The sequence below is a fragment of the Papilio machaon genome, chromosome 10, assembly GCF_912999745.1.
Source record: "Papilio machaon chromosome 10, ilPapMach1.1, whole genome shotgun sequence".
Classification (NCBI taxonomy): domain Eukaryota; kingdom Metazoa; phylum Arthropoda; class Insecta; order Lepidoptera; family Papilionidae; genus Papilio; species Papilio machaon.
The window spans coordinates 3,689,757-3,704,876 of record NC_059995.1 but is presented as its reverse complement, the minus strand read 5'-3'; the positions used below and the strand labels follow the sequence as shown (position 1 = coordinate 3,704,876).

General features: G+C 35.6%; 1 protein-coding gene across 1 annotated transcript; it reads right to left on the bottom strand.

The window, feature by feature from the left end:
• Nucleotides 1-248: 248 nt before the first annotated feature.
• On the bottom strand, nucleotides 249-13,086 carry LOC106710150. Its single transcript, XM_014502139.2, has 6 exons — nucleotides 12,900-13,086; nucleotides 2,311-2,477; nucleotides 1,951-2,134; nucleotides 1,316-1,455; nucleotides 684-903; nucleotides 249-504 (listed from the first exon to the last, which is right to left on the bottom strand). Exons 1-6 carry the CDS (start codon nucleotides 12,928-12,930, stop codon nucleotides 419-421), a joined length of 828 nt encoding a protein of 275 aa, XP_014357625.2. The 5' UTR covers nucleotides 12,931-13,086; the 3' UTR covers nucleotides 249-418.
• Nucleotides 13,087-15,120: the final 2,034 nt, after the last annotated feature.

Here is a 15,120-nt window from a genome sequence, read left to right as displayed (position 1 = left end):
GAACTCTTTAGCTTACAAAATAAGTTAAATTGAATTACAAAATTGAGAAATAATTATTTTGCATTCGATGTCCTAACTAAAGAACTTACATAATTAAATACGTTTACAATTTTAAATATATATTTATAATTTTATTTTCATCTATTATATTTAATACATATTATATTTTATAACAATGAACGCTTCGTATTTATTACAGATTGATGTATTCTGAGTGTAAAAAAAATAATGATTTTCATTTGACACATTCACGAACCTAGTCCTATCTATGATTAATTTTAATCAAATTTTACGATTTCTTTTTGAATAAAATCTAAAACTTTATACATTCAATGTTTTAGTTAATGAAATACGCATCATTTGTGGCGACGATTGTTATCTACACTTATGTCTAATATCACTGCGGAAAAACCGATCCTCATAAGCTCCTTATTACGGTATTATATAAAAAAATATTTGCAAATGTTATAATCCAAAAGCATAAACTAGGACTTGCAGAAAATCCTGAAACAAGGAAAAAAGGTAAACAATAAGACTATTAACAAAAAATGCTGGTGTTTACTTTAACATAGCATATTCGCATTTAAATCCTTGAAATATTTCGATTAAAAGACTATTATTTGCAATCATATAGTTAAAGGGAACTATAACGATAAATCTATGTATTCATTAGTGGAACTCACCTGAATTCGAAACATATTTAGACAGCTGCGTTCGAGAATATATAGTAATAATAGTGGCCACATCCCTTACTACCGGCGGCTCGACTAACAATATTGCCTCGCAGCGAACTCGCAAAGCCCCGCTGGCTCCCGAAGGGACGGAGACTCGCAAGACTCTCCATGAGGCACGCAAACCTCCCACTTCGGGAGGACTTAATTCCGTGCGTTGCCAGATTTCAGGCTAAAAAAACACGTTATTTTTCATAAAACATTGCATGCCGTTCTTTATTCTTATCAAATCTTCTTTAGAATAAAAGATGTCTTAATACGGAAAACTATGATTTGAGCTCAAGTACAAAGAACAATTTTAATAATAACAATATTTTTCTTTATGCGCAATCAACAAGCATTTATATTTATATCCAATTGGTACCTCAAACTACCGATTTCGTATTTGACATAACAGTAAATTGTTACATTGCACCTATGTGGCCATTTGCTTGTTCTCAATCACTTTAATTGATAGTATACCTAATCAAAGTGGATTGGATTTCTGATTCAATTGCCGGAGCACGAGAGCAAACTGTTAAATCGAGTTAGGTATCTCTCGAGTGCAACCGGTCCGGAGTGATAATACAAGATTGCTTACAAACCTTTTGCAGTTCATTGTCAATGTACCAATTAATGTCGGACGGCGGCAGGGAATAGTCCGATGTGCAGTTCAACAGCAATTGTTCCCCGGGCTTTACTAGTTTTGGAGCTCCAATTATGATTGGATCCTTCTCTGGCATAGCTGCAAGGAGACCTTATTTGAGTAGGAAAAATCAGCATTCGTTCGTAGTATTCGAACTTAAATTTTTTGACATATCGATGTTACCTTACTGCGATGAATAATTCAAAATCGAAAAAGTATGAACTTTTACAGATTGTGAGTTACAAGATGTAGTGTATTTCCGCTTTATTATTATTATTCGCTACATAAAGAGCTTAAGGTTAGCTAAATTCAATCTGCTTAATTTTTTAAGGAAAAAGGAAACATTTAAAGATTAACTTCTGTTGCACGAAATGGCCGGCTTGCCTGGTGCAATACCACGACTACAGAGAAGAGGATTTGAGGGTGATTTGGAGGAAGGGACGTATAGGAAAGGGAAATGTAATCTTTTTCTGCACCTTTCTTCGTCGGTTAAAGGTAGTCAACGCATCAGCAATTGCGGATGTCTATGGGCAGCTGTTCAATGGTCGTTTGCTCGTTTTCCACCTTTGTAATATAAAAAAAAAACGTAATTACCGACGACAGTCATGTGCTTAGCCTGTCTCGCTATCTGAAACTTCGGTCCCTCAGTGGACACCTCACACGTATAGGCAGCGCGCGTGGCGAGCGGCGGAGGCATAACGCGCACCAGACATGAGTCCGCCGTGCACTCGCCCCCTTGCACCATGATGCCCGTCACATTGAACAGTCGGATTGGAGGCTGGAATTAATACAAATGTCAAACAATATGTAATAAATAAAACTGTGTATAATTTGATCACAATTTTTTTATTAAATTCAATAATTTATCAAAAGTAATTAAACTAAGTAAGCGTATTCTGGATCTGAACCTATAATAATATACATAATTACGTGACCACAAGTCATGTTAGTTACCTTTTGTGATGGATTATATCTAAATATTTCATGGGTGTCTCTGTACCACTTGACGGAATGTAGTTTTTGGTCATCCATTTCGAAATGACAACTCAGCTCAGCTGCTCGCCGCGGGTCCGCGTACAGCGGCACTTTTAATTGAGTGATCTTGTGCGCTGAAGCCAGAGCTGTCGACAAGTTTTAGTTACATTATATATTATCACAGTCAAACAAGGATATCTGACCCGGTCAGAGAGACGCTGCTATAACGGTTAGAACTGTCAAAAAATATGTGAAAATGGGCATAGAATATCTTGACAGCGACTTTGACTCGAAAGAACTTTGTGAAACTTTTTACAATGACTAGATGAATGGAGGGTGCTAGTGCGCTGAAATAATTTAGTTTGACTTATGTCCACCAGGTCAGATATCCTCGTCGGTCTTTAGTAAGTTAGTACTTGTATTTATAAAGGTTGTCACACAATAGACTTTAGGCGTGGACAGCGCGACCTTTGTCCACGCCCACGAAAAACAGTGTATAAATAAATGATAACATCCGTAGAAATGTGCTACCAGTAAATTAAATCAGTAAATTTCTTATGTTGTTTTTTTGTTTTCTTTACAGTATTCCTAGAAGCAGCATAAAAATGCAAAACAATGCATGGATAAAGGTTTTTTAATACGAAACTAGGCTACTATGAGTTCCTGCGGGAATCCAGTTTGTCAAGTTTAGTTAGTTTTGCACAAATTGCGTGCGTCACACTGCCAGTGAATGGCCCCTAAGGATCTAAAAGAAATAATATTAATTATAACTTAGCGCAATTTATTGGCTTATAATGGAATTTTCCGTATCCCACACCCTGTTTAATTACTTTTACTAACACTGCAAGTAAATTACTATGACCCAATTAAAGACAGTCGCTAATTATTTATAAATAACAAAAGGATATGAAAGTATGAGTATTTTACATGCTTTTTTTTTAATTTCACTTGTCAAGATGTTTTGTCATCAAATTTTGCAAATAAAATTTGATCCAGTTCCCAATTACTGATTGGGCTAGAATTAGCATATAATCGCGTGACAATGCAATATTATGATGACATAGTGCTGATCTGACGATGGAGTTGGAAGGTGCACATAGGAACTTCGCAATGAAACAATGCAACCTCGAATTTGGGATCGTTTGAATCGTCTTGAAGAACAGCATAGCATAATCTTCTAATATATAAAATTCTCGTGTCACAGTTTTCGTTCCCGTACTCCTCCGAAACGGCTTGACCGATTCTCATGAAATTTTGTGAGCATATTCAGTAGGTCTGAGAATCGGCCAACATCTATTTTTCATTTTTTTTTACTGCGCGCGGAGGGAGTCGTGGGCGACAGCTAGTAAACATATAAAATACCATCTTATGAAAGTAGAGAACGTATGAACGTTAGGTTTTCCTTGTCGGGATTGACCTTAAATACATAACCTACAGGCAAACCCTACCGAGAGTTACAGATACAGGTATGTGTACTATGCAAATCGATTAGGTATCTAAACCATAACATTCTGAGGGCTGCATTAGATTCGGACCAGTTCCATCTAAACTTATAGTTAGAGTACTATTAGTAGGAGTATTCTCATTTGGTCGTACGGTATCTTCAAACACCACAAACATTCCCTCAAGTGCGCGCAATGCATCGCAGTTGAATTTGAATGTGTGGGGCAACGAAGTTTGGTCACCTTAAGAAGCCAACACATTTCATTGAAGATAGACATACGAACTACTTCTACTTATTATTGTGTTTTAAAATTATAACCATAAAGAGCTCTTTAGTTTTTATTATCTATATCCTAATATTATAAAATGAGTATTGCTCGTAAGTAAAAAAGTAAATTATAAAAAAGTAAGGCTATCTTTCAAAACTGCGTTTACCATTTAAGAACCAGCTATCCTATGATTGATATTTGCTAGTTGCTAAACGGGCTAAATATCAGGTAAATCTTTAATGAAAAACAATTCATTCATAAAAATACTGATGTATTTCTAAGAATAGACTGGGAAATGGAAGTAATTAAGCAAACAATTCAATGAATGAAGAAATGTAGAGTACCGATACAGATTCATGTTTATGCATCGCTGTGTTCTGTATACATTGCGGTTCTGGCATAAACATTATGCCTTCGTTCAATCTTGTTACATACATTAACATCGGATTACGTGTTACAAAGAATTTAATAGACACGTGACCTAGTTTAAAATAAACATCGCTGAGAAAAAAAATTCCGAGCAAAATTTTTCTTAAATGATTATTTTTCTGTCAACATTACATCAACGGTTATAGCATATTTTAAAAGTTATTAATGTTAAAAATTCGTACTTTTCATAGGAAAACTAATGTAAATAAGTGGAAAATGTTCGCCGCTCATAACGGTTGCGTGTAAGCTGACATTAGATGACAAATAGATAAAAGGCAGCGCATCTCCCTACGGCAAACTTCATACGTACAATTTTGTTGTTATTTCTGTTACAATTAAGTAATGTGTTTTACTACGCCGTACAACTTTACAAATGAATATTTTACATAACGTATATTTATAATTAACTAGCTTTTACCCGCGACTCCGTCCGCGCGGAATAAAAAAATAGAAAACGGGGTAAAAATTATCCTATGTCCGTTTCCTGGTTCTAAGCTACCTGCCCACCAATTTTCAGTCAAATCGATTCAGCCGTTCTTGAGTTATAAATAGTGTTACTAACACGACTTTCTTTTATATATATAGATAGATATTGATTAAAACATTTTAATTAAATGTAATTTATTAAGGACAACGATATTATACGATATTAAACTAATGTTATCTGGAAATCACAAATATAAGTTATTCTAGAACCTAAAACTAAAAACCTTAAAAAAATATAATGATTTGTGACGGCCATACAATAAGAACATTTCATATACAAGTATGAAATCTGTAATAGCTACTAAATATACATACTGTTCTTTGCTTATCTAATAAATTACATTCCGAGATGACTACCACGATGGGCTGTATGAATTCTTATGTCAATAACATAAAATATTGTGTTCTAAGTCTAAGAGCACAAAATGTAGGACACAAAAGGGTTCTACGCAAATAGATACAAAGACATGAAATGAAATATTTTTCTCGTTCCATTGTAAAACAAAGAAAGTTTCAGAGAGCGACATAAATAGCAACTAGATAGAATTATCGCACAACCTGGCCCCGCTCCAGAATCCCAAGTATCAAATTGTCATGGCAATAACTTTTGTACACGTCCTGATTTCTTTTGTTTAACATATAACACGTACAAGGAACATGAAACGTTGTTCAAACATGAATACATTTCGCTAAGAACTTTGCGAGTCCACAAAGTTCCACAGTGTTACACAACAACGCCAGAGAATTATTTAAATGTTACTGTTTAAAGTAACGAGACCTACTTAAATATTGAAAACTTCTTTGTTGAAAAATTAATTTTACTTAAGTTACAATCATATTCTTATCTATCTTATTTAATAGCAATAAAGTTGAACGTTTTTTTTTTATTTCACACCGTTTAATCTCACATTTTAAGAAAATCTTTTGCCATTTAACAGTCCTTGGTTAACGTGACTAAAGATTTAAGTTTAAGGCCCTTCCTATCCAAGCCAATATAGGTATTCGAAACCTGGCGACTTTAATCGCTAAGTAACTACAAAATACACTGTCATAGAGGTTTGTACATAGAAGTTCGTACACATTTCTGTGGCCCATAGTACATAAGGTAACGTAAATCATTGCAACTAATATTGTATCGCTCTTAACATAGGTAATGAACCAACCTTCGTGACGAGGAGGTGCAGGACTATCATTGACCTCACTTTAGCAACAGACAACATTGCGTCTAAAATTGAAGCATGGCATGTCTCAAAAGAGGCGTCATGCTCAGACCACAGGTGGATACGTTTCACTCTCTGCGTTAACACAACAACCACCATGCAACCTAAAAGGAACCCTAGGAAGACAAACAAAAGTTTGTACACTAAATCCCTAGCGGAAAAATTAAAAAAGTTAGACTCAACCGCACCCCTCAGAGGGTCAGAACAAGAGTACATAGAAACACAGGCTAATAGTATTTTGGAGAGCATCATAACCAGCTACCACGAAGCCTGTCCAGAAAAAATCGATGCTCCAAAACCTGGTCAACAACCATGGTGGTGCAAAGAACTGGACAAAAAGAGGAAGCTGGTTAGGAAAGCTCTAAATAGAGCCATGAACACTTCGTATGACACCGACTGGGACGCTTATAAAAAGGCAAAGTCGGACTACAAAAAGTGCATCAGAAAACGCCGCACCGCAGGGTGGCGAAACTTCTGTAGCAACATAGACAAATGCGCTCAAGCAAACCGTGTTAGGAAAGTCCTTTCAAGCCAACAACTTGAAGGACCTCAAACTATACGCACCACGGACAATACTTATACAACCTCATCAGACGAAACACTAATAGCTCTGCTTAATGCACACTTCCCTGGCTGCAAATTGAGCAGAACTACAGAGTGGTCTGATGACGTCAGTTCACCCACTTCCCATGATTGGGTACTTGCCGAGCAGGTCATTACAGAGTCCAGGCTCAAATGGGCCATTAATAGCTTCCACCCCTTCAAAGCTGCTGGACCAGATGGAGTTTTCCCAGCCCTGCTCCAGTGGGGGGAACGCCTTCTAAATCACAGGCTAGTTAAACTCATGCAAACTTGTCTAGCATGCAAATACGTGCCTAAAAGTTGGCGAGAAGTTAAAGTCATCTTTATACCTAAACCAGGTAAAGGCGACTATACCGACGCCAAATCCTTCAGACCGATAAGCCTAACGTCATTCATTTTAAAAACGATGGAAAGACTTATCGAAAGATACATCAGGGAAGTAGCCCTAAGGCAAAACCCCCTACACCCTTTACAACACGCATATAGTGTTAGCAAATCGACCGACTCGGCCCTCCATCTTGTAGTTAGCAAGATAGAGAACGCGTTGAATAATAAATCAATTTGTATGGGCTCCTTTATTGACATAGAAGGAGCCTTTGACAAAACCAACTTCAAATATATTGAAAAGGCCCTACTAAATCACGGAGTTGACTCCGCAATATGCCAGTGGGTCACACAGATGCTAAGTAAAAGGATCATAAGGACTAATGACTCTAAAATAGTGACAATTATGAGAGGGTGTCCCCAAGGGGGAGTCCTCTCACCGTTGCTGTGGAATCTAGTCATTAACGATCTAATTAGCATCCTAAACAAGAATAATTACTACACGGTGGGATATGCCGACGATCTAACAATACTGATCACAACTATCTCGGCTAGTGTCGCCTGCGACCTCACCCGAGCGGCGCTACGAATTGTAGAACGCTGGTGTAATAAATTCGAATTATCAGTCAACCCAAAAAAGACCGAGATAGTAATGTTCACCAACAAAAGGGTTCTTGGTGAATATAACCCCCCCTCGCTATTTGGCACAAAAATTCAAATATCAACTGAGGTGAAATACCTAGGCGTGATATTAGACAGTAAATTAAACTGGAACAAACACCTTGAAAGCAAGGTAAATAGGGCAACTATAACCTTCTGGCAATGTAAAAAGATGATTGGTAAAAGATGGGGGCTCTCACCAAAAACGGTGCTATGGCTATACACGTCGGTTATAAGACCAATCATCACATACGGAGCGGTAGTCTGGTGGACAAAAACCAAACAAACTACCGCATGCAACAAACTCCAAAGGTGTCAAAGACTAGCTTGCATGGCGATAACAGGCAGTATGAGGACGACTCCCACTACTGCTTTGGAAGCCCTACTAAATTTGACACCTTTAAACATCCACATACAACAAACAGCAACCTCAACGGCGCTAAGGCTGCGCACACTCAATCTATGGAGACAATACAGGATCCCTCATACGTCTATTTTGGACACGCTCACAGCAGCGCTGCCCATCGTAGATGCCAAACACGACCTGATCCCCAAACAATACATCTTTGACAAGAAATACAAAATACACCTCACTGAGTCTAAACAAAATGACACGGGTAGGCACAACCACACCCACCTGATGATCTACACAGATGGGTCTAAGACTGACCAAGGTTCAGGTTCGGGAGTATTCTCGGAAGACCTGAACATTAAAATACACACATCCCTAGGTCAGTACTGTACCATATTCCAAGCAGAATGCATGGGTATAATCTTAGCAGCACACGCCATAGCTGCAAGGAAAGCAAAAGATGAAAACATCTGCATACTTACCGACAGCATGGCTGTGCTCCAGGCACTTAACAGCTACACAGTTAACTCAGGCCTTATATATGAGTGTCACCTAATTCTGAATGATTTAGGAGCAGTCAACAATATCAACCTTCGATGGATTAAAGGTCACAGCGGCTCCAGAGGCAACGACGCAGCGGACGAGCTGGCCCGCAAAGGTTCCAGTAGCCGAGCAATCGGCCCTGAACCCATCGTCCCCCTGCCTTTAGGATACTTAAGGTCGCAGGTAACAAGCAGAAGCCACGACCAGCACAGCGCGCTTTGGGATTGCATTAGTGAATGCAGGCAGACCAAAGAAGTTCTGCCGGAAATTAATAAGCGAATCTCAAACACGCTACTTAAATTAAGTAAGCCACAGCTCAGAGTAGCTGTAGCTGCTCTGACAGGTCACGGCCACTTTAACAAACACCTTTTTAACTTAGGTATCACAGACAGTCCTTTATGCAGGGCGTGCATGGAGGAAGAAGAAACAGCATTGCACGTTATACAACACTGCCCGGCAGTGTCCGACTACAGGGACAGATACCTCGGTCCGCCGAGGTCGCCGCCAGAGATCACCAGCAACATTAAGGGATTGCTGGGGTTCTTTGGCGAGCTGGGCTGGCTGGAGTAACCCACAGCCTGCCTTCACGCAAAATACGCGCTTGTCGTGGAGTTGCGGAGAACTGAGCCCCTACTACTAACTAACTATTGTATCGCTCTCTCGCGCGCTCTCCGTCTCCGTACACACAACGTTGAATCGACGACGCGAGTTGTATATTCAGACAGTACAGGCATAGCAACTTCATCTCTACTGCATAGCACGTGTAGTCAACTTTTTATTATTTTGTCGCCATCACTTGTCGTTCGCAACCCGTTTGTCAAGATCGTCGTGAGAAAAGTCGCTTAGCGACTAACATCGCAGGGTTCCAAAGCATTACGCACGAAAAGCTTAAATACAATTACATTGATTTGCAAAGTATATTGTTTCATGTAAAACTTGTTTTACCAGAAGTCAAGAAATACTAAATTTGTTTTTAATGGATTTCAAATGTAATCTTTATCTAAAGGTACAAACTTAAATTGACTAGGTTACTTCTCCGGTAGTCAAACTCTAGTTATAAATATTTCCGTTATGTTATAACTTGTTGTTTGGTTGGATGCTACTAAACAAATTGTTTCAGTCTGAGCTCAGAGTATGCTAAGTTATTATAGTTCAAATATAATTAAGAGTTTCCATATAGAGCTTTTACAAATTCGTCTCTTGTTATTTTTGGCAAATTATTCGTAAGCAATAAGTTTTGTTCATTTATTTATTTCATTATTTAAAGGAAAATTTTTCAAAAGTGTACCATGTTAGCTTATTGTGAATATTATGACAAGACTTTATGATTTGCTATGTTGAAAATGTTGGGAAACTTAAAGAAAATTATTCTAAATAACGTCAGCTAACAAATACTTATTTGCAAATAAAATGGACAAAAACAGTACACATTAATGTTTGATTTAGAATAATCGCATAAAAAACCTTAACTTTCTAAGAAAAAGATTCATTTAAAAAAAAGCATTGCATATGTCAGTCTTCGGTTGCTACTGATTTAGTTACTAGGCGGATATTTAGTATTGTGTTTTCAATATTTAAGAACTACGATGAACTCACTTGTAAAAAATGAAGAATTATTTAAATCAGCTAAAATTTAATTTACTCCAAAAGTACAAACAATTACATTTTGACTTTAATTATCTTGACTTAAAAATATATTTAGCGTTTTAGCTTTATGATTGCAACCTTGCAAAAATGCCTGGATTACGTTTTGTAATCTTAGTAATATAATATTAACGTCAGAGGATTGGGAATAACTCTAATAGAAAGAAGGCATATTAATATTTTGCAATTAAGTATAATCAAACAATTCCCGTATTAATAATTAATAAGTACGCTTGATTGAACTCAATGAATGAACATTTTGTAGAGGGAATTAAAAATAAAATAAAATTTTCATAATATTCCGTGTATTCGGAATTATTGAAATTATTCACTGTAAATATCTTTTACTCGCAGAATGAAATGCTGCTTTTTTCAATAACGCTTGCACAAAAATCATAATTTTACATTTATACAGAATTCTACTTAATGTAATCCCCAATAAAAATTCCTAAAAGCGAGCAAAATCGGAGGCAATTCTGAGACGGTATACATTATACCAATTCATAAATAACTTTTTAAGAATGACGTTAAAATTATCGCCCAACTTTGATTCTAAAAGCAATTCCAAAGACATTTAAGAACTCAACATTACTTTTTAACTTTGTAAAATATTATCATAGAAAATATCATGATTATCCTCGCCAAATATTATTCAACTAGATCTGCCCTTCGCTCTCCTTCGCTCCTAAATATCGTAGTATGGTGTTAAAGATTAATAGGGGTGTGAAAAGTAAGTATTCAAATCTTTTCGATAATTCCTAAGATTTTTTCATGTTATAAGGTGGCAAATGTCTCCTCAAACCCATAAAATACAAATACCCTTCTCTACCTTTCCTTATAAGAAAAGGGTAGGAAAAGAAAGAGAACTAAAATCAGGGCTCAAGAACGCACACTCATCAGACGAAACGCAGAATTACTTCCATTTCACGCCTGTCTTATGTGTGGTCGTGGTATTCACCGGGCGAGCCGACCAATTCGTGCAACAAATGTTGTTGTTGCTGGCGTCTATCACTGTTACTGTTGGCTCGTTTAAAAAATTATTTATATTAATAACAACAAACAAATTTAATTATGGAGTGTATTAATTTAATTGGAAACATTTATACCGATAGCGGAACTCAAATTGTAACTAAAATTCATTTTGAAACGTGTTTTTGGCATGTAATAAATTAAATAATTATACACGACTATATTATACTTACTGATTTCATTCTAATAATTATAAGTACACAAATAATCTATTAAATATTATTTTCGTTGGTTGAAAAAACTGATAAGCGTTTATATATTTTCAACAATGGAATTCCAAAGCAGTTTCAACTGTGTGTCGACAGAAATAATCGCTATAGTAGAATACAATCGTTGACTGGAAATCTGCCAAGCCATTGCAGCGTGAGAGAAGCGGATGATGTGGTTTCCTCTATACCTTACGCTTCAATGAAATTAACAATTTCCCATAGTAGAGCGAGCATTATAAGTGACATTGTACCCGCCATATATCGTTTTAGAATTAATTGGTTATTTCTCGTTCTTCTTTTATTATTTATCTGTGCTACTAGGGAACAAAATCATTGATGGTTTATTTCAAATAACCTCCGAAATTGTCCGTACGTAACGTTTATTTCATCTTTTTACTACATTATTATTTAATAAAATCAGATGACGCATTATTTAATATTAAAGGTCAATAAAAGTAACGACTTATTAAGCGATGACTTAATTGGAATACATGCAAACTGTTGATACATTTTCTTAAATTCTGCAAATAAGAACTGTAATCCTTTATAACGTTTTCATTAAAATCTTTTTGTTTAAACAGTTACAACATTTTTCTATGTATAAAGTTGTGGAATTCAGTATTACATTGGGTATCCTGTATCTAAAACGACAACCGTCTTATCTGCAGATACGATGCACAAATACGATGTGCATTTTGTGTCACAACCACAAAGCTGATCTCATTCAATATATCTGTTGTAGACTAAGACGTAGTTCTCCGTAGTTGTTCCTAGCCGTTCGTAGCTGTCTTTTAAACTTATCCGTGTTTGTTGTTGTGTATTTCTTCGCTATTACTTTATATTTACTCCATACAGTTATAGAATAAATGTTTTTATGGATTTATATAAAATATAATAATCTACACTATTTTACATAATGAAGCCGAAAGTTATCTATATAGATTGAAAAATGTCATACTAATATATACCAAGTATAAAATGCTTTAATGCTGGAAAACCAATAAATAACTTTTTCTATTTAAAATTCAAGATAAATTAAGAAATTAATATTTTGTGGTTCTAGGTCTATTATTTAAGTAGATATAAATAGCTTAATCGTGAGTTAAGACGTTTAATATTTTAAGAATATATTACATAAATATAAACCAATTATGCTTGAATATCACAAAGGTGAAGTTTTAAAATTTCTACGTAACATAAAAACCTTTGGTAAAATATGTGACCTGAAAAATATTTATTAGTATACAATTTAACTGAAATGCTTGTAATTATTTATACTTCATCAATACTTAATATTTTATTTTAATTATTTTTTATTATATGTAAGGCTATAACTTCTTCAATATCGCTCAAAAATTATAAATTTTAATTTACTTACCACACAAAGCAATCAGAGAAAAAAGCTTCATTTTGTTTTTTTTTTAATCCTTCTTCTTTACATAATACTACTTTTTTAATTCACTTGCACCGCCATCCATAAATTTTAAGAAGTTCTTCTTTCATCACGGAGAAAACGTCACTCATAAATTTAATTATTTTAGGTACACTATAATTATTAAACTTTATCCATCTATAAATTATTTATACTTTAATAATGTAACACTAGTTTATAATTAATTTAGATTTATTTTCAGTAGCGTCAATTGTTTACAAGTAACCGTCTACGTTCGTACGTAATCCGACAATGAGAGGAGCGCACGGACGACCCGTGTAGCGCGCTCGAAAGCTGTCCGCCGAATGTCCTTGGGTTTCCCGCTAGGGTTGCGACATGCGCACTATCGACTCGCCAAAAGGGTCCTTAGTGGATTAAGTTTTTAAACTTTGACAATTGATAAAATGAGATCGAGTTTGTTAAGGTGGAAACGTTAAGTGGAAAGTTGCAAATAAAGCGTTTTCTTTTCCACTCCGTGCCACATTTAAATGTTCTTACTCTTTTGACGTTTTGTACGTTTCGAACTTTGTAATGTGGAGATTGAGCGAAATTGGTTTTCGCTTGAAAATGTAATTTGGGAAATGAAAAGTTAACGTTTATTTATTACTTAACTGGCTTTTGCCCGCGACTTCGACTGCGCAAAATAAAAAATATGTGAAAAGTATCACATGTTTTATACGAAACTATGTTATATATCTTTGCCAAATTTCAATAAGCTCTCTTGAACCGTTGCGGAGTTATCGAATAAATATTAGAACCAAACATATCCTATGGGAATCGTACACATTTCCGAGATCATAGGTAGCCTATGTGTTCTTCGAGAATACTGTTGAGTCGTTCTGGAGATAAATGCTAACAAACATCAATCCATCCACACACCTATACATTTGCATTTATAATATTAGTAAGAGTAAAATGTTTCTTGATAAAAAGACTTCGAGTCGGGAAAGGGTAAACACTTAAACACGTGTTTCGATGTTTGTAATTTTTTTAATTAAGCTTAATTTTATTTAAAAAATATTTATATTTTAAAGATTTATCGAACCCGATAAACTCAAGAAATACGAAATTCATTTTCATACATTTTTACGATAAGAAACGTCAATAAGAAAGGTTTGAGTAAATACTCGTAAGTTCTTAAAGGTATGTAAGAATTTGCCGAAAAATGATAACGAAAAGGAATGCGTAGACATAAGGTACAACATAATGGTCCCGGGACGGAGACATAGATAGCGCGGTACTATGTTACCGTGACACTGTGAAGCAACAAAGAGTCCTGCCCTGGGTAGCAAAGTGCTAAAGTTTCCGAAACGTTACTCGGAGATCCTGGTACCATCTTCTATTACACTCGAGGCCACCGAGTGGTTTTAGTGGGTCAAACTCCACAAAAAACTGTTCTCCGATACCAAAAAAAACACATTTGGTATTACATTAATTAAATGGCTTATAATTTTGCGCGCTTGCGAACTCTATGCGTATTGCTGGTGTTAGATAACATGATAATACAATTCATATAATCTATAACTGTAACGTTACGTAACCTCAACCAATATCTGACTCTAGACGTACATGAAATTTAATTGATCCATTGTTGCTTTGTTAGTCGTAGTGGAGTCTCCTCACGCGCGGTAACTACCTAATTTGATAGTTCAGAATTGGAACTCGTACAATAACACGTACCGTTATTTTCGTTTTAATGAGCACTTATAACGGAAAGTATCGTTATTAAACCCTCATATTAGGCTATCTTCATCGCGAATATTACTGTTGTGCTAACAGTGCTTTAAGTACGCTGCACAGAACGATTTAATAACTTTTTTAAAAACCATCTAGTACTTTTAATATAACCAAATGGTGAAATGATAAATATGGCTTTTGAACGCATTTTTGCAACTAGGCTGGCATTTGAAGTTACCAGTATATATTTTTAACCGTTTTTACTTTTTGTTATACAATTTAAAAATCATAAACCACATGCTAAAGTTATTCAGTTAGTGCGGTTAATAGCCAATAATCCTCTGACCACAAGATCAACAATTTTGTTTATTTGTGCGCCAATAACAAATATTATTCTGTAATAATTTGTATAAATTTAAGTGAAAAACAACTAATACTCTTATAATTCTTAGTCAATCTTTTTAAAAACTGTCGCTTGCCTCAGTGAGCA